Source organism: Schistocerca americana, chromosome X, assembly GCF_021461395.2.
Source record: "Schistocerca americana isolate TAMUIC-IGC-003095 chromosome X, iqSchAmer2.1, whole genome shotgun sequence".
In the NCBI taxonomy this organism is placed as follows: domain Eukaryota; kingdom Metazoa; phylum Arthropoda; class Insecta; order Orthoptera; family Acrididae; genus Schistocerca; species Schistocerca americana.
The window spans coordinates 255010859-255031974 of record NC_060130.1 but is presented as its reverse complement, the minus strand read 5'-3'; the positions used below and the strand labels follow the sequence as shown (position 1 = coordinate 255031974).

The 21116-nt window shown below is 43.5% G+C and overlaps 1 protein-coding gene across 1 annotated transcript in view; it reads right to left on the bottom strand.

Moving 5' to 3' along the window:
* LOC124555947 (GTPase-activating Rap/Ran-GAP domain-like protein 3) overlaps positions 1 to 21116 on the bottom strand; it is a 694419-nt gene that overhangs the window by 265013 nt on the left and 408290 nt on the right. The window contains exon 3 of the mRNA XM_047129996.1: positions 3966 to 4052. Coding sequence (XP_046985952.1) covers positions 3966 to 4052 — 87 coding nt within the window. The remainder of the gene's footprint in view (positions 1 to 3965; positions 4053 to 21116) is intronic.

The window sequence follows — 21116 nt, the reverse complement described above, 5'->3', positions numbered from 1 at the left end:
GAAATTTCTAGTGCTTTGTCTCTTCATTAACCCTTTCGCTGCTGCAGTCACGTGCTCCCCGCATTCCGCGCTGTGCGCGATTTTGTCATCACTGCACTGCTCGCCTGTGCAGACACATGGTGTTCCCACTGCTTTGACACATTTATCATTCGATTTCACAAAAACTATTTGGCCCAAAAATTAGATTTTTACACATCTTCTTGACTGATACCTTCCCCCCATAAATGACTTAATTTTGTTTCGATGTTCAACCCAGTTATTGTGCAGCATTAAATGTAGTAAACCATTGCACGAAATTTTGAAGAGTTTGCAGAGGTAAAAGTCCATAGCGTATACTTTCCGTATGGTCGATTTTAGTTGCCACAATGTTGAGAATGAAATGTGGACAAGGTACCTAAATTTTATATAAAATTTACTGTATAACAATATCTCATTTAATTTAAGTATGACATAGGTGTCGTATGTAATATTGAGAAATATTCCGTCTTTCGCGGCTGTAATAAAAGTTTTATTTACACCGGGCACGTTTGGCTTTATTTTAAAGCACTTCAATCAATGAAAGGTATGGCACATACACAATGGTACTCATGTTCTCTTTCTTGTTTTTGTTCCACAGTCGCAGTTTTACCAATGGTATTGAAATATATTCCTCTTCTGCAACTGTAATAAGCGACTTATTTAGACCAGACGCGTTTCTCTCTTTTGAAGCATCTTCAATGGACATATTTTGTCTCCTCCATTGCCAAGTCACCTTTCGTAGTTTTGTCCTGCGATAACACAATATTCAGCGTTTGTGTCTGCTGATCAGTGTTTTAGCAAATAAATGCTGTTTGTGTGTGCCACACACAAAAATTACATTTGACATAGCTCAGAGCACTTCACTGATAGACGGTATATTCAAGTCCTAATGTTTTTGTAAGTTCACAGTTTTGTTTAATGTATTTTGTCTACTTCCTTTTGATTGATTGAAGTGCTTATAAAAATAAAACCAAACGTGCCCGGTGTAAATAAAACTTTTGTTACAGTCGCGAAAGACGGAATATTTCTCAATATTACATACGACACCTATGTCGTACTTAAATTAAATGAGATATTGTTATACAGTAAATTTTATATGAAATTTAGGTATCTTGTCCACATTTCATTCTCAACATTGTGGCAACTAAAATCGACCATATGGAAAGTATACTCTATGGACTTTTACCTCTGCAAACTCTTCAAAATTTCGTGCAATGGTTTACTATATTTAATGCTGCATAATAACTGCGTTGAACATCGAAACAAAATGAAGTCATTTATGGCAGGAGATGTGTAAAAATCTAATTTTTGGGCCAAATAGTTTTTGTGGAATCGAATGATAAGAGTGTCAAAGCAGTCGGAACACCATGTGTCAGCACAGGCGAGCAGTGCAGTGACAAAATCGCCCACAGCGCGGAATGCGGGGAGCACGTCTCTGTAGCAGCGAAAGGGTTAATGCGGCCGTGGCGGCTTTACTTAATGAACTGCGCGCTCCCCCCTAAACGTAAGCTTGCGAACTATGCTTTACTATGGCGCTGCTTCTCTTGGCGCGTCCGTCGTGTCCAACTGGCAACGCAGCAATCTCCCGCGTCTGGGCGGGCATGCGCGAGCCGCCGAGATAAAAGAATTGAACTATAGTGTACTGCTAGTTGCATTATTGGCAGAGTCGAGCGCGAGGCAATGGTGGCACACGCCAGCGTGAACATGTTAAACATCTCAGGCTGAGAAGAGGGAATGTAGTACAATTATAACCAAAATTACTTTATTTTAGACATTCACGGGAGTAAAATTAACCAACTTAATGTGTTTATACACACAGATCAGCAAACACGCAAGTTAAAGTTCTTGATTATTCTTAACTTGGAAAAAATGGTTCATATGGCTCTGAGCACTATGGGACTTAACATCTGAGGTCATCAGTCCCCTAGACTTAGAACTACTTAAACCTAACTAACGTAAGGACAGCAGTCACATCCATGCCCGAGGCAGGATTCGAACCTACGACCGTAGCAGCAGCGCGGTTCCGGAATGAAGCGCCTAGAACCGTTCGGCAACAACGGCCGGCTCTTAACTTGGAGTGCAAACACATCCCAACACCCGCAATACGTAAAATATTCATTCGAAACTTTGAGAGAATTTCTAATGAATAATGTGGCCAGAACTTTTGTGAAGGATTCTATATGACGAGCGACTCGTGAGTCAGCGGCATTCGAGACCTTCATGCTACAGCCAAAAACAAATGTATGATTAGCTGGAGAAGTTTACTGTTTGTCTCTTACTCGGACTGTGCCAGTTAAATAACTGAAACTGTTCCACTTCAAAAAAAAAAAAAAAGTACAGTCAAGTGCTGGAAAACATTCGTGGGGTAAAATAATTAACATGAAAAGGAAATCTGATTTTACGTTCTTATTGATCAAAGTAAGTCACTCAGCAACATAAATGCCTATCCTTTCTTAGTTGATTCCTATTTTTTACAGACTTCCTTACATTTCTTCCTCTGTTAATGTCTTCTTTCAGTTTTTCTTTCTTTCTTTCTTTCTATCTTCCATGTTGTGATTGATTTCTTATTTTTAGTTGTTCTCTAGACTTTCTATTTAGCCCTTAAGAGGTATCAAATTAGTTTCAATCTTTGGTACAGTTTATTTCTAGTTCTGTCCTTATTTCTGTGATACACTTCACTACTGATTTCTTACGGATATACAGGTCATTTTTTGTTTGCTTTGTTAGTCTGCTCTCGTTTACTTGTAAGAGATGTCCAAAAAGTAATACTATGTGCTGTGTCATGACCTCTGAATTATTAAGTATTTTGTTTTATTTTACATTTCACCTATTATTTTTCTCCAGATGTCCCTTTCAGGTTTTTATTTTCTATCCAGTTTACCCAATTTCCTGTCTTTTTTTTTTCTTTAGAACAGATGCCTCTAGCTTAAAATTAACGCTTCCATCATATGTAAGATGTCAGTGAGAACATATCATCTATGGAATTTCTTAGATAAGTAGCTCTCAAGATAGAGTCCAGGTATCGAAGCCCTAGAATGTATATTCTGTCTAAATTTTCCTGCACCAAGACCAGTTTTTGCTATATCTATTTCTCTGTCTGCTAGTAAAAACTTTAGAACAATTTAAATGCTGTCGACCATTATATGGAGCAGAGCTCTGTCGCTTTTAAATGTCCATATCCATGCAAGCGGCGTGGGTGTGAATGTTTTGTAGCGCTGTGTTACAGATTACGGCAGTGTCGGAGTGGACAGCGACACACTGCCGGCTCGCAACTGCAGGCGACATATACCCACGCTGCTGCTGGCAACACAGTGGTGAAGTCTCATCACTGAAATTTCGGAGACAGCGCTCAGAAAATAAACTGTTTAACTACATTTCATTTGTGTAGAATAGTACTGGAGGTAAACACCTTAGGTCTCCAACAGACAATGGAAAGACACTAAATGGCCAAAGGTCTCTGGACGCGCCACGGAATGTTACCTGTACGGAATGAGGTCAAACGGAACAAAAAATGGTTCGAATGGCTCTGAGCACTATGGGAGTTAACATCTATGGTCATCAGTCCCCTGGAACTTAGAACTACTTAAACCTAACTAACCTAAGGACATCACACAACACCCAGTCATCACGAGGCAGAGAAAATCCCTGACCCCGCCGGGAATCGAACCCGGGACCCCGGGCGTGGGAAGCGAGAACGCTACCGCACGACCACGAGCTGCGGACTCAAACGGAACATGACATAGCAAAAACATGTACGTACAAAGTGATAACCAACGTGGTCGAACAGTCATGAGTGTACTGAAAGAGCTCAAATTTAAAAGCAGCAGCACAATTATAACCTTTTACTTCATGTAAGAACTACTAACAGCGCGAGTACAGTCGTATGTACATGTCAATATTCTCCAAATGATTTCAGGCATACAATTAAAGTAATATTATTTACTCACTTCTTCACGTTCACCCAGTGATTCTCCATTCTCAACTCGAAAGCGTCTCCCTTGTAGTTCATGGCCGTTTGCTTCAATCTGTGGCAGCTGAAAAAAAAAAAAAAATTAAAAAGTGTAAGATAGCGACATTTTTCGCTATCACTGTTTAGTACAATAAGTTTGTTTAGTACTTTTTTATTAAGGAAGGTTAAATATTTACCAACTACAAGCTTGAAATTTTACAACAAATTCACAGTTGAATGTTTTTTCAAGAACATCCGGTGGAAGCTTACACTTTAAGGGCTTATATAATAATGAGCGTTCACACACACACACACACACACACACACACACACACACGATACTGCACATAATAGCACGTCTCGTACTATGATACTGAACGCCAGTGTTGTATTTTGCTGACTGATCTTGGCAAGGAGCGACATTAACAGTGCAAGAAGTAGCAACTAATTAGTGTGAATACTAAACTGTTTGGCGCCTGGCTGAACTGATGCGGACGGCTCCTCTCCATGGCGAGTTGGACATATCGGCCGAAGGACCGAATCTGAGACTTAATCGATTCTATGACGAGCTAGGGTGCTAAATGTTTGACTGTGCTGTCCGGTAGATGATCGTAAGTATCCTGTGAAAGACTGTTCCTACGAATGTTTTTCTCCATATACCGCGGTGGTGACGAGGAATGAAACTCTATTTTTTTTTTATATACTAAGCACTTACCATAATCTACCTTTTAGGCTACGGATTGCAAGAAAATGCGGAGTTGACTGATGCGAATGCATTCATAGACAATCAAGTCACAGTTCTTAATGTCCGCTCATCTACTCGAACAACTCCGTTATTCTCTTTTCATTTAGTCCTTGGACCACATTAAAACTTGCCACAGTCTGTTTCGTACTCATTTTTGAATGTCATACGTTGTTGTGGTCTTTAGTCTGAATAATATTAGATGCAGTGTACCACACTAATCTGTCCTGTGCACGTCGCTTTATCTCTGGTAACTACAGCATACGACATGCATTTGAACCTCCTTACTGTATTCAAGCCTCGGTCTCCTGTCAAACTTCCCTCCATTACCAAACTGGCGAATCGTTGATGCCTCAGGATGTACCTATCAATCGATAACTTTCTCAATTAGTTTTGGCCATAAATTTCTTTTTTTCGTCGCGTGGTCTTGGGCGTCTTGTCACGGTTCGAGCGGCTCCCCCCGTCGGAGGTTCGAGTTCTACCTCGGGCATGGGTGTGTGTGCTGTCCTTAGCGTAAGTTAGTTTAAGTTAGATTAAGTAGTGTGTAAGCTTAGGGACCGATGACCTCTGCAGTTTGGTCCCGTAAGACCTTACCACAAATTTCCAAAAATTTTCTTTTTTTCCGATTTCGATTCGCTACCCCCTCGTTTGTGATTCGAAGTGCCCAACTAATCTTCAGAGTTATTCTGTAGCACTACATTTCTAAAGATTGTATTCTCTTCTAGTGTAGCCTATTTATTGTCCATATTTTACTTCCATACACGGTTCAAATGGTTCAAATGGCTCTGAGCACTATGGGACTTAACATCTGTGGTCATCAGTCCCCTAGACTTAGAACTACTTAAACCTAACTAACCTAAGGACATCACACACATCCATGCCCGAGGCAGGATGAGAAACCTGCGACCGTAGCGGTCACGCGGTTCCAGACTGAAGCGCCTTTAACCGCACGGACACACCGGACCGCTCCATACACGGCTACACTTCTTATAAATACTTTCAGAAAAAGACTTCCTAACGTTTAAACCCATATGCGATATTAAGAAATTTCTCTTCTTCAGAAACGCTTTCTTGCTATAGCCAGTCTGCATTTTATAATATACTTCTGCCATCATCAGTTACGTTGCTGCCTAGATAGCAAAACTCATCGACGGCTTTTAGTGTCTTATTTCATAGTTTAAATCCTTCGCATCGCCTGATTTAACTCTAATATATTCCAGTACTGCTGTTTTAGTTTTATTGATTCATATTACAACTTTTTTTCAAGACACCATAAATTCCGTTCGACTGATCTTCTAAGTTCTTTGCTGTCTCTGACAGAAATACAATGTGAACGGCAACTCTCAAAAATTTTGCTTCTCATGCGTGAACATCAGTTCCTCTTCCACATTCCTCTTTCATTTCTTTTACGGCCGGCTTGCTCAACATACAGACAGAATAACATCAGAGGTAGGCTACAATTCTATTTTATCTGGAACCTTCCAGTGTATCTTTCCCATAGTAATTCATGCTTCTTCAACCTTGCATATGTCCTTATGCTTCTACGTTTCCGTAATTCTGTTGCCTCCTTAATTTGCTACGTTTTTATACTTTCTCCTTTTGTCAATTAGATTAAATATGTCGTATGTTTGTCAAGGGTTTCCATCTTGTCTTTTTGCCTTATTGATTCTCTTTTGCCTACAATATTTCAGCTGTCAAAGTTACCTATTTGTCTTCTATCGTATTCCATTCGCCTGTTTCAGTCAATCTTTGCCTAATGCTGCCTTTGAAACTCTCAGCCCAACCTCACGTCGTTTCAGTTCATCCAGATTCCACATCTTTAATTACAATATCCTCTGTGTTAATCTTCAGTTAATAACAAATAAATTATGGTCAGAGTCCACACATTTCACTACAAATATTTTGTGGTTAAAAATCTGGTTTAAGAATCTCTGTCGTACGATTTCATAAACTATCTGGAACCTTTCGGCGTCTCTATGTCTCTTCCACTTATACAGACTTCTTCCATGATTCCAAATTCAAGCGTTATCTAATACTAAATTACGCCCTGTACAAAGTGCTGCCAGGTGGTTTCCCCTTTCATTTCTTTTTTTCAGTCCATGTTCCATTATTTTTCCATGTCTTCCTTTTCCTACTATCGAATTTCAGTCCCTCGTCGTACCTAAATTTTCGTCTCCCTTATGTATCTGAATAATTTATTTTAGCTTCTTCGTACGTTGTGTCAATATCTTAATTTGCGGAGCTACTAAGCATTTAAACTTAAATCATTGTCGTGATTGTTGGCTTTGTGCCTGTCTTGGCTACGATAATGCGTTCAGCGTGCTGGTCATAGTAGCTTACCCGGATCCCTATTTCGTTATTCACTATTACACCTCCTCCTGCAGTACCGAATTTGATTTCGTGTTGATGGTCCTGTATTCACCTGACCAGAAATCCTATTCTTCCTGCCATCGCACTTCGCTTATCCCCAGTATAATTTTAACCTATCTATTGTCCTTTTTAAATTCTCTAACATACCAACCCGATAAAGAGATCTAACATTCTACGCTCCGACCGGTAGGAAACCAGTTTTTTTTCTTATGACGATATTCTTCTGAGCAGTCCCCACACGGAAATTCAAATGGAAGACTATTTTACTTCCGGAATATTTTACCCAAGAGGACGCCATCATTACTAAGCCAACAATAGGGGTGCACGCCTTTGGGAAACATAACGAATGTAATTTCATCTTATTTTGGCCAGTTCGCAGTACCAACATGTCAAGGCCGTGTTGGCTGACGTAACAAGGCCAGATCAGTCAACCACCCAGACTGTTGCACCTGCAACTTCTGAAAAGTCTGCTGTATGTCGCAACCAGTGTAAATCCTACTCCGACATACGTTTCTCCAAGAAACCCATAATTCTTTTCCAGTCGACAACCAACTGGTCCTCCCCATGCATACTAGAATGTGGAATACTTGGAACCTGTGCTGCACAGTGCTAATAAAGCGGATTTCAGGGGCTTCAGTGTCATCGTGCGGTAAAAATGTTGCTACCCTTGACTGACTCACTAATTATAAAATGTCGATTCTTTTTCACAGATGGTGACATGAATATAAGTGTCGTAGCGGCTCCTTATCAGCTAGAAGGCCTGCACAACAGACAAGGAAGGTGGGCTGCCGACCTCCCTTCAAGAGCTCTGATCGAAACATTGTCAGTGGAAGTAAACAACAACAGACTTTCCGCATAAACATGGAACTACTTCGTGAAAAGCCATGTGACAGAGAGCCTACAGCTAGGACAGCTCCGCCGAATACCTACATACCGACGCCGGCTCTAGCATTGTAGACACTCGCCGTAGCATACAGTAGAAAGTTGTATCTTTGAAATTGAGGAGAGTAGTATTTTGGTTATTATTTTCTTTTCACGGTCTTGTACTCTTATCTGATTTTTGCCACCGCAAGAATAGTTGTGCTTCTTGTCGTTCTTGCGTTTGGAAATTAGTGCACGCCAAGAAGGCGTTTTAGTCATAATAAAGTGTGCTCAAACTCGATCGTTCGTTCTTTCCTGCCGACTGCAGAACACTACAATAAGAGCTGTAAATAAGACACTGTGTAGTATGTCCTTTTTCCCTCTAAAGACTCTAACTGGTTTGTGAATGATGTCATCGAATTCCTGTGTGTTACTATGTGACGCAGTCAGAAATCACATAATGAACATCGGTTGGAGTCAGTTCCTTCCACCGATCCTCGCTTTCTTTTCTTCTCTAGTTTAAATCTCAGTTGTTTCTAATATCAGAGGTAAACAATGTTGTATAAATCTATTGTTGGTGCTTTTATTGCTCGACCAGCCTTTTAAGTGCTGTTCAGAGGACAGCGGAAGAAGCGCTTTCCGTCCAATATTCCCTGGTGCGTCCTTGTTCTCTATCCTTTTGCACGCCTTCGCCTCGGAGTAGAATTATACGAACTATAAAAGTTAGTCCTTGCGTTTCAGCTTGCATTTGGCCTAACTGTACGAACTGGTCCATCAGTTTCCCCCAGGAACACACCTCAACACAGTGCTAAGCACATTGCTACGAACTTGCTTGGTTGGACTAGAGATTCGCTGTTCTGATTCTTTCGTATATCAGACCAAATTATTAACGACTATTGGGGCATCGCCACTGTCTACGAATGCGGAGGTTGTGTATTTGAGTCTACCACGGGTACAGATTTCAAATGTATACCTTATGTTTAATAAGTGCAGGGAGCGGCGCTGAAATCCACACAAATGAAACGTTTTCCTTGAAGCAAATTTATTAAAACAAAATACAAATGAAAATGAAAATCCTCTTATATATAAGTAGTGGTATTTTTCAAGAGTAACATTATTCGATGTAACCCTCTTCATCCGCAATGACTACCTCCAAGCTTGTGCTGATGCGATCGCTCACACTCTTTAAAACAGCGCTGTCCATATTCGCGAATGCTACTTCGATAGATATGGATAGAAGTGCGACATTAGGGTGCCTCGTCTTATTGGTAACTCTTTAAACTACGCTCCAAACAGTAGTCGAGGGGGTTCAAATCCAGGCTATTCGGGGGCCAGACCTCCTTCGACCAGAACATGTCAACGTTATCCGAGAGCCAGTTTTGGACTAATTGGCTCGTAAGAGGTCCTCTACTGCCACCCGACGCATTGTTCGCTCGCTGATATTCAATACTGACGCCAATTTCCTTAGAAATTGCCCCGGATCCTCCGATATCAGCGCCTGAGCCTTTTCGATGATTGCCGCAGGTCGTTACACGTGTTTCATCGAATGAAGTTTCCTCGCCGGGCTAGCGGAACCTTCCCCAGGCTTCTCCGAAGCATTATACTTGGCCACAATATCGTAAACAGTTGACCTCGGATACCCGAAGACTCGAAATATTTCGGTGGGCGAATGCCCCCTGCGAAGACTTTCGATAATCGCAGCTCTTCCGTTGTTCTCCGCACTTGTCAGTAACATCCCGGCCATTTTGAGGTTCTGACTGTTTACTAGATGCCTATGGCTTTCAAGAACGCCAACCTGAACTCTGGCGGAACTATGATATGGTGGGAAATTCGAATTGAAAATCGTCCGGATTTAAGCGAAAGATCTTACGGATCTGGCCTAATAACGACGTATTTTTTCTTTTATTCTCAGTTCTGGAAGCCCATTAGTTGCGACAGCAGTTGAACACGCAAGGTCATATACTTTATTTCCGAAGTCGCAAAAGTGTGCATATGAATGCACATTCGAATGTGACTGTAGCCACTATTTCCTTCCAAAAATTCGTTCACAGTTATTCTCATCCAAATACGTGCCAAATTCCGGCGTCCAATAAGTTAACGATGTCTCCCGGATGTCGACATACTGTAGCTGCGAATGCTGAACCCTATTACAAACACTTTTTAATTACTTTTTTTATATTTTTGTGAGCACTTGTTTAGCAGACCCCAACTGTACGATGATTCGTCTGAGCCTTTGATAAGGAAACAATTCCCTTGTTCACCAGCAGCGATTCATAGAAACCACGATAATTTGAGTTAGGATTGTCGGACTGAGAGCAAAATCTGCGTTGTCCAGCGTTATATTCTATTGACATTATGTTTGCTTCATTCTGTTTCTGCAGCCGCCAGCAACCACGAACATGAAGTTGAATGAATCAAGATTTCGCTCTGCTTAGAAGCAGTATTCTGTAAAATCTTTCTTTTTCTAGGTTTCAGTACCATACCAATCATTCCGAAAGCGAGTGTGAGCGTTGGCTTAGTTTAAGTAAAAGGTGAGTGGTTGTTGAAGAAACAATCTAGGGTATATATTTGAAGTGATTTAGGGTCTGCTAATTGTTCTGAGTGAGTTAGGGAAATCTAGAAGAATCTAATCGGCTTCCAAAACCGAATTCGCCAATACATGCTAGCACTCTGTCTCTCGTTACAGAGGGAGTCGATTCTAGTATTAGCGGTGAAAGAAATTTTTCTCACCTGTATTTGTCTGGCAAGGGTACCAGAAGTGGTTTCGTAAAGTTTCTGATCACCAGATCTCGCGAATAAATCCGAAAACTGTTCGCAATGTCTCGTTCAACGAAGGTATATAATGATCATACAATGTAAGCTTTCACGACCGGCATTGTCTTCACTTAAAACTTCCGGGCTGATAGGCCGTTGTCGAAGTATAAAACTCTCTACTGACGTTTCGTCTCCGACTGCGGGAGACATCCTCAGGGGTACAGCGGCGAACTGCGAAGAAAACTCGAGGAAGCGCTGATTATATAGGCAGTACAGAGGACGCCACTGTCGATCACGTGGCGTCGGTGTTAAACTGGATAAAATTTGGATGTCAGCGTTGCACCGAAAGCGTGATGATCGATTACTTACAATCGAGAATGTTGGCCTTACCAGAGATAATCTCATAGCCGACGCCACGTGATGGACAGTGGCGCCCTCTGTACTGCCTATATAATCACCGCTTCCTCGAGTTTTCTTCGCATTTCGCCACTGTACCTCCGAGGATGTATTCCGCAGTCGGAGACGAAACGTCAGGGCAGAGTTTTATACTTCGACCATGGCCTATCAGCCCGGAAGTATTAAGTGAAGAAGGTATATAATTCTCGGTGATCCGTCCGACTGAAAGGGACGTTGAAGTCGAGGCTTCGTTTGGTTCTAACTGAAAGGGGTAAACACAGTGCCCCTACTGAATTACACTAATCCCAATTCTTCCAGTCCACACCGGTCTACAAACAAAACAAACAGACACACACACACACACACACACACACACACACACACACACACACACACAATACGCTGCAAATGCACACGTCACAACTATTCATACGATACAGAAACATGGTTAACTACCTCCACAACTTTCATTCTACGCGCCTTTCGACTAAATTGAGAGCGACTTCCTGGCGGACGAAAACTGTGTGCCGGACCGAGGCTCGAACTCGGTACCTTTGCCTTTCGCGGGCAATTGCTCTACCATCTGAGCTACCCAAGCACGACTCACGCCCCTTCCTCACAGCTTCACTTCCGCCAGAACCTCGTCAGTAAAGCCCCTGCCCGCGAAAGGCAAGGGTCCCGAGTTCGAGTCTCGGTCCGGCATACAGTTTTGATCTGCCAGGAAGTTTCATATCAGCGCACACTCCGCTGCAGAGTGAAAATCTCATTCTAAATTGAAAGTAATCCGTACCAGACGAATGGGCTGCGATATGAAACCTTTCCCTTGAATGCAAAGCGAGTGTTTGACGTGTGACGCTTTCCTGTGTAATTTATCTGTGGCACTCGTAAGACCAGAGTCAGAGCTTTGTAGTTATCGCGGCTAGGGACGCCAGAGCAGTAGTCGATCGGCCTTCTGTGATTTGGAAGTCTTCCCCAGAGTACTGAAACAGGTGAGCGCACAGGGGGAGCAGTGCTGCTGCCCGACGACCGTCGTCGCTAAGTGAGCGCCAATCTACCCTACCCCTTTGAGGAATTTGAGAATTTCCCTGGAGCCTACAAATGGCCGTTGCTACTCTAATGGAAACTGACTGTGGCCAAGGCCAGAGGAGAGGAAGAATCAATGGTGGCTTTGCCGCCTTTCGCCGGGCTACAGAAGATTTCTTACAACGTTTGATTGTTTATTAGGCTATATACAATATTTGCCGTTTAGAGACACGATAATTTTAAGCGAGTTACCAGACTTAATTACCGTTAATAATCCCTATCAAATATACGAGTACTAATTACAATGGTAAAATGATCCTGTTTTTCAGTTACACAAACAGTATGTACCTTTTCTGGATGACATAATTCTGTACCGGTCTTAGTTTTATGTAATAATGTTTTTGTAAATGTTTACTGTAGCCTATGTATTGTGTGTATATGACAAAATGATACGCTTCCGCGACAAGGCTTCCACATGCAAAGAGCAAACTAATATGCCATTACATAGAGGAATCAAAGAAATGAGTAACATAAGAGTAAAGAAAAGTAAAGAATAAGGCCTAAAAATATTTACTTCCAGATTTGCTGTGATAATTTTCTACAGGAAAGTCTTTTCGTAAATACAGGCAATAGTCGTCTTGATAACGCTTTTCCAATTGAGAAATGTCCTAGTGGAACTGTTCTCCACGTTAATCTCTAACGGCGATAAATTTGTCTCGGGAAAACGTCCGAACGATCAGTCAAGAAATCTGAGATATTACAGCCCGTGCGCTGGTGGAATCTCTTGAGTATGGGGTTGCAAAAGGACAATGATGCAATGATGTTTATGGCATTCGACGCCCCCACATATTGCCTACCATGCCACCAAAGTATTGGCTGCTAATGACAACGGTAGGGAGGGGGGAGGGGGGGGCGAGACTGGAAGAATCCAATGGTGAGCCTAGCATAAGGCAACGGACCATAATTGAACTGCTTAGTCGACGAGTAACTCACAACAGTGCTACAGTGCTAGTGGTGTTGATACAAAGGAGAGCAATGGCAACGACAAACGTTGCAAATATTGCATAATATCTACAACAGTTGCCGAAGTTAACATATCGTCAGTAAGGAGACCAAGAAATTTCACAGAATGAGAAAGAAGTAGCAGATGAAATATTACCGTTTCCGCTAGATCAGTCAGTGGAATGTGTGCTGTCATATGCGCTCGACTGTGCGGACAGTGTATGTACATTCGATAGCACAAGAAGCGGGCCACCCCTGAAATCCAATTTGTAGGCCGCACCTGACTGTATGCAAACAGCATAGCATAGCTGTGTCGCAGGTCCTCGAAACCCTCTGCAGTACAGTCGTTTGATTATACGCAATGGTACCACAAGAGACTACAGAGAACACTGCTCTTCACGGCGGTCAGTCAAGATGTAAAACCAATACAATCATACAACAAATATTAGAAAACAAGTTACTGGAGATAAGACAGTCCTTAACGCTTGTAAATTAAACTTCATTAAAATAAGTAACACCGCAGAAGTATTACCACACACATTAAAGGACGTGACGAAGTGTTGGGGATCCGAATTTGAACCCACTGTTAACCAAACAAGGCTTGCGTGCTGACTGAGACTCGACTAGGCATAAAGAGATGTAAAATATCTAAGCGTTCACCAATATAAGTATTCTGGAAAGAAATGACGATACGTTTAGCACTGCACCGGCAAGTCCACGAAGCTTGTATTGCCCCTGAGAAGTAACCAACAAAGATATGTAATAAAGTGCAACGCACAAGTGTGAAATGCCATCAAATTAATTTGTGGTGATAGATGGAGAGTAGAAACCAGTGACTATATGAATTGTTAACTAAGCAAAATTAGATGTCAGGTATTAAATACGTTCACCAATAGCGTGATACTGGAACCTGAAACGACGAAAAAATGATTTTTGCCCGGCAATAATGCGAACGCGGTACCTTTGGCTATTTTTTATAGCTACGAATAGACGTGAAATATTTACTGTTTCTGTGCTGCCTGTGACTCCAACACTATGCATATTGTCGTTGTTGACCACACATGAAGAGGTGTCAACTATCAAATTCCCTTTCACTAGTAGCTACGATCGCGCGGTTCGTAGCGACCTGGAGAAGTTTGGCATCGTGAGGAAACAACGAAATGACGGGACACTATCATGAAGAGTTCAAATCAAGAGAAAAATTGGAATCGGAGCTCAAATCCCAGTCTAGTGTCAATATATTCAAAATCTCAAGGCCACTTAAAATAAGAAATGAAGATCCTATGATCTTACATGACAACTGGTTCGTGAACTAAAATACACTCCTGGAAATTGAAATAAGAACACCGTGAATTCATTGTCCCAGGAAGGGGAAACTTTATTGACACATTCCTGGGGTCAGATACATCACATGATCACACTGACAGAACCACAGGCACATAGACACAGGCAACAGAGCATGCACAATGTCGGCACTAGTACAGTGTATATCCACCTTTCGCAGCAATGCAGGCTGCTATTCTTCCATGGAGACGATCGTAGAGATGCTGGATGTAGTCCTGTGGAACGGCTTGCCATGCCATTTCCACCTGGCGCCTCAGTTGGACCAGCGTTCGTGCTGGACGTGCAGACCGCGTGAGACGACGCTTCATCCAGTCCCAAACATGCTCAATGGGGGACAGATCCGGAGATCTTGCTGGCCAGGGTAGTTGACTTACACCTTCTAGAGCACGTTGGGTGGCACGGGATACATGCGGACGTGCATTGTCCTGTTGGAACAGCAAGTTCCCTTGCCGGTCTAGGAATGGTAGAACGATGGGTTCGATGACGGTTTGGATGTACCGTGCACTATTCAGTGTCCCCTCGACGATCACCAGTGGTGTACGGCCAGTGTAGGAGATCGCTCCCCACACCATGATGCCGGGTGTTGGCGCTGTGTGCCTCGGTCGTATGCAGTCCTGATTGTGGCGCTCACCTGCACGGCGCCAAACACGCATACGACCATCATTGGCACCAAGGCAGAAGCGACTCTCATCGCTGAAGACGACACGTCTCCATTCGTCCCTCCATTCACGCCTATCGCGACACCACTGGAGGCGGGCTGCACGATGTTGGGGCGTGAGCGGAAGACGGCCTAACGGTGTGCGGGACCGTAGCCCAGCTTCATGGAGACGGTTGCGAATGGTCCTCGCCGATACCCCAGGAGCAACAGTGTCCCTAATTTGCTGGGAAGTGGCGGTGCGGTCCCCTACGGCACTGCGTAGGATCCTACGGTCTTGGCGTGCATCCGTGCGTCGCTGCGGTCCGGTCCCAGGTCGACGGGCACGTGCACCTTCCGCCGACCACTGGCGACAACATCGATGTACTGTGGAGACCTCACGCCCCACGTGTTGAGCAATTCGGCGGTACGTCCACCCGGCCTCCCGCATGCCCACTATACGCCCTCGCTCAAAGTCCGTCAACTGCACATACGGTTCACGTCCACGCTGTCGCGGCATGCTACCAGTGTTAAAGACTGCGATGGAGCTCCGTATGCCACGGCAAACTGGCTGACACTGACGGCGGCGGTGCACAAATGGTGCGCAGCTAGCGCCATTCGACGGCCAACACCGCGGTTCCTGGTGTGTCCGCTGTGCCGTGCGTGTGATCATTGCTTGTACAGCCCTCTCGCAGTGTCCGGAGCAAGTATGGTGGGTCTGACACACCGGTGTCAATGTGTTCTTTTTTCCATTTCCAGGAGTGTAACATTACTTGTCTAAGAAAGCTTACTAGAGACAGAGTTTCTGCAAGCAGCGATTTCCGCCTCTGTCAGCCAAAACTAATCCTACTTTGTTCCTGTCAGCAGCGAAAGGACATGTTTAATGCTGACTTGGAACCAGGGCACATTCCTGCATTCTTTACTTGCCATTATTGGAGGTGAAGAGAGTATGTTTGTGGTTGTTAAGAAATGGAACCCCGAGCGGGAATCGAACCCACTCCTTACCCATTACATGTTAGCCGCAGTCCAATCAACCACCGATTTTAACATGTGTTAGCATCGTGTTTTTGTCATAATGGGGTATGCAGCACAGGGTACAAGAAGTGTTGACTTCCACTTAACCTGCTGTTGTGAATAACCTAATCGTGGTCTAGTAGTCAACGAAATGCAGTGCGAATGTAAAGCCGTGACATCAAACCCATCCTTTTCCTTTCCTTTTTAAATCATATTCCATCTGTCTGCCAAGAGCATCAGTCTGATAGAAGGTCAGAGACAGTTTCATTCATTTTCTAACCAGCCAGTATTAAAAAAAATCTTGTGGAAACATTTTTGTGAAAGGGCTCATGGGTGCCTGTCACGGTAAGATCAATTTCAGCGCCATCAGCCAACGGCCGCTTGATGCAGACCGGCGCCCGCCCAAGTGGTCGCGACGCATCGTGCATAGAGCCTATGATCTCCAGCGAACTTTTCTGCACACGAATTAACGAGTATAGTATTATGCGGCGTTGCGTATGATATAATACTATATTGTAGCATACTCTATGGCGATTTTGTATAGCATGTTGCTATAAGCGTATTTTACTATGGTCTTATTTTGGTCAAGTTTGTAGTTAGCTCGTGCCATGACAACTTCAATATTTTTCATTTTTTACATTATGAAGAGAATCGTTTATGCATTAGAAAACGGAGTCTAAAATGGACATTTGACTCTGTGTTCTGTTTGTGTTTAATAAAAGGGTGAAAGCAGTTCGAACCACCTGTGCCCTGTTTGGAGTGTTGTGCTATCGAGAAAGTTGAGTTGTATCGTTTCAAGTACTGTCGTTTCGATGTAAGTTAATCACACATTCAGGAAGAGACACAGGTGTTGATGAAGGACATTTCTGCGATTTGCTACTATGGTCGATGACAGAGTATTCGATAACTGGCAAATATGACGACAAATTAACCTTCATGCGATACTTGCCTTCTGAGGTCATACTGAGGTTAAAAGAAAGGGAGGAGGATTACGGTACAAAGTCTTGTCGAAAACGAGATTAGATGTGAAGCAGAACCTCAAACTGGGAAGGATGGGGAAGGAAGTCGTCTGTGCCCTTTGAAAGGAATAATCCTGCCATTTGGCGTAACAGATTTAGGGTCACCGTAAACCTAAATCAGTGCGGCCTGATGTCGATTTGAAGTACCGTATCGTAACTTCATGAGGAGAAAATAGTGGGTAAGCCATAGCAAACATTATCTCAAACGATGGGCTGTATACGTCCACAAAATGTATTGTTATTGATTGTTACTGATATAGGTCTGGTGATACAAGGAAGGTGTTTTGTGTTAATAACTGCTTCACAGGTATGTGTCCTCCGCAGTTGACATTTGTTGCCAACAAATGAAATCCCTTGCAGTCGCAGAGTAACAAATGCGACCTGGAAGATAGCAGCCGGCCGCTGTGGCCGAACGGTTCTAGGCGCTTCAGTCCGGAACCGCGCGACTGCTACAGTCGTAGGTTTGAATCCTGCCTCGGGCATGGATGTGTGTGATGTCCTTAGGTTAGTTAGGTTTAAGTAGTTCTGAGTTCTAGGGGACTGATGACCGCAGATGTTAAGTCCCATTGTTCTCAGAGCCTTTTGAACCATTTTTTGAAGATTGCACCAAGGGGCTTGGTTGGCAAACATTCCTACCGCTCGCCTTCTGATCTGTCACACGCAAGTGTTTACCTTTCTCGCCCCTTATCGATCAACCACCAAGAAAGTTTGTTCGTTTTTGTCTATCTTGTATTGACGACTGCGCTTTAAACGTGGCTTAACTCAGAATCTGCAAGTCTCAACATGCGTGGGATCAAAGAACTACCTGCGCATCATCAGACGGTTTTCGATAACGAAGCGGAGTATGTTGTTGACAATTTCTCTGATATTTGTGTCTATTTTGTTCAATAACCTAACGGGATACGCTATTAATATGCCCTAAACTAATACAACTAGTGTCTCATCATAATACCATGCAAGGAATGGCTATGTGAAATACATGTGAAGTCTTTTGTCATGCTCAAATAGATTTCTCAGATTACAACATAAATACGACAATGTGGCTATGAGAGTAGTTGCTGAACGAAACACAGTTAGCAGAGTATTCAGTGATACAGTTTCATTAACAGATCTGTGTATTTTCAATAGCAGTTCCACAGTATTTTATGTTTTTTAACTCTAGATCTTGACTAGAAAACTTTCTTTCAAATTCTGAAGGTGGCAGGGGTCAAATACAGGTAGCGAGAGGCTATTTAAAATTTGTACGGAAACCACATGGCAGTTATAAGAGTCGAGAGGCATGAAAGGGAAGCAGTGGTTGGGAACGGAGTGAGACAGGGTTCTAGCCTCTCCCCGATGTTATTCAATGTGTATATTGAGCAAGCAATAAAGGAAACAAAAGAAAAATTCGGAGTAGGTATTAAAATCCATGGAGAAGAAATAAAAACTTTGAGATTCGCCGATGACATTGTAATTCCGTCAAAGACAGCAAAGGACTTTGAAGAGCAGTTGAACGGAATGGACAGTGTCGTGAAAGGAGGATATAAGATGAACATCAACAAAAGCAAAACAAGGATAATGGAATGTAGTCTACCTAAATCAGGTGATGCTGAGGGAATTAGATTAGGAAATGAGACACTTAAAGTAGAAGATGAGTTTTGTTATTTGGGGAGCAAAATAACTGATGATGGTCGAAGTAGAGAGGATATAAAATGTAGACTGGGAATGGCAAGGAAAGCGTTTCTGAAGAAGAGAAATTTGTTAACATCGAGTATAGATTTAAGTGTCAGGAAGTCTTTTCTCAAAGTATTTGTATGGAGTGTAGCCATGTATGGATGTCAAACGTGGACGATAAACAGTTTAGACAGGAAGAGAATAGAAGCTTTCGACATGTGGTGCTACAGAAGAATGTAAGTAATGACGAGATGCTGAATAGAATTGGGGAGAAGAGAAATTTGTGGCACAACTTGTCGAGAAGAAGACATCGGTTGGTAGGACATGTTCTGAGGCATCAAGGGATCACCAATTTAGTATTGGAGGGTAGTGTGGAGGGTAAAAATCGTAGGGGAAGGCCAAGAGATGAATACACCAAGCAGATTCAGAATGATGTAGGGTGCAGTAGTTACTTGGAAACGAAGAAGCTTGCACAGGGTAGAGTGGCTTGGAGAGGTGCATCAAACCAGTCTCTGGACTGAAGACCACAACAACAACAACACCTCTAAATCTACTGGTTACTGGACATAGCGAGACATCTTATGATGACAAAGTTTCTAAAGATGTCGTTGTGAGTTCGATATAGCTGTTTGTAGCTCTGTCACAGAGGAGGTAAAATGTTGCTCTCGCGCCTGTTTGTAACTGACAGCTACTACCTCTTACTCTTTACAGTGCATCGACATTTTAATGGAGCAAGCGACCAACTGGAACGTTCATCGCCACCTCATTGATCTTGTGATGGCAGGCACAGATAATTCGCAATGTAGACAACGAGATTAGTTGTAGTTGCTGCGCGAAAGCACTCTCCCCTCTCTGTAAACATGTATTTGGTAAGTCGATGACACACCAAAGTGGAATTCCTGAAGAATCTTTGGTTAGTGTACCAGAGATATATCAAGTGAAACTTGCAAGATAATTCTTTGTCAGTCCAGGAAGTAACAAAGATATCACAGCGTCACTAGACATGTTTCACTATGTTGTCATGACCCTATCATAGTCGTAGCAGGTGCATTATATCTCAAGAGGCAATGTCTTTCTTGAGTGGGCTAACAATGTAGGAGTGCATCTTGTGCATCAACGATACAGTGCCTTAATTACTTCTCTTACGACGTCATGAGGAGTATTCTAGTATTTATGGTGAGGGAGAAGAGTGGAAAGCTGTACAGACGACTGCCGTGCATACGAAAGAAAATAAACGTAGACCACTGAGTTACAAATCCATTTCATTGACATCGGCCTGTAGCAGGACGTGAGAACAAATACTTTGTTCCAAAATTATGAAGTACCCGAAATACACTCCTGGAAATTGAAATAAGAACACCGTGAATTCATTGTTCGAGGAACGGGAAACTTTATTGACACATTCCTGGGGTCAGATACATCACATGATCACACTGACAGAACCACAGGCACATAGACACAGGCAACAGAGCATGCACAATATCGGCACTAGTACAGTGTATATCCACCTTTCGCAGCAATGCAGGCTGCTATTCTCCCATGGAGACGATCGTAGAGATGCTGGATGTAGTCCTGTGGAACGGCTTGCCATGCCATTTCCACCTGGCGCCTCAGTTGGACCAGCGTTCGTGCTGGACGTGCAGACCGCGTGAGACGACGCTTCATCCAGTCCCAAACATGCTCAATGGGGGACAGATCCGGAGATCTTGCTGGCCAGGGTAGTTGACTTACACCTTCTAGAGCACGTTGGATGGCACGGGATACATGCGGACGTACATTGTCCTGTTGGAACAGCAAGTTCCCTTGCCGGTCTAGGAATGGTAGAACGATGGGTTCGCTGACGGTTTGGATGTACCGTGCACTATTCAGTGTCCCCTCGACGATCACCAGTGGTGTACGGCCAGTGTAGGAGATCGCTCCCCACACCATGATGCCGGGTGTTGGCCCTGTGTGCCTCGGTCGTATGCAGTCCTGATTGTGGCGCTCACCTGCACGGCGCCAAACACGCATACGACCATCATTGGCACCAAGGCAGAAGCGACTCTCATCGCTGAAGACGACACGTCTCCATTCGTCCCTCCATTCACGCCTGTCGCGACACCACTGGAGGCGGGCTGCACGATGTTGGGGCGTGAGCGGAAGACGGCCTAACGGTGTGCGGGACCGTAGCCCAGCTTCATGGAGACGGTTGCGAATGGTCCTCGCCGATACCCCAGGAGCAACAGTGTCCCTAATTTGCTGGGAAGTGGCGGTGCGGTCCCCTACGGCACTGCGTGGGATCCTACGGTCTTGGCGTGCATCCGTGCGTCGCTGCGGTCCGGTCCCAGGTCGACGGGC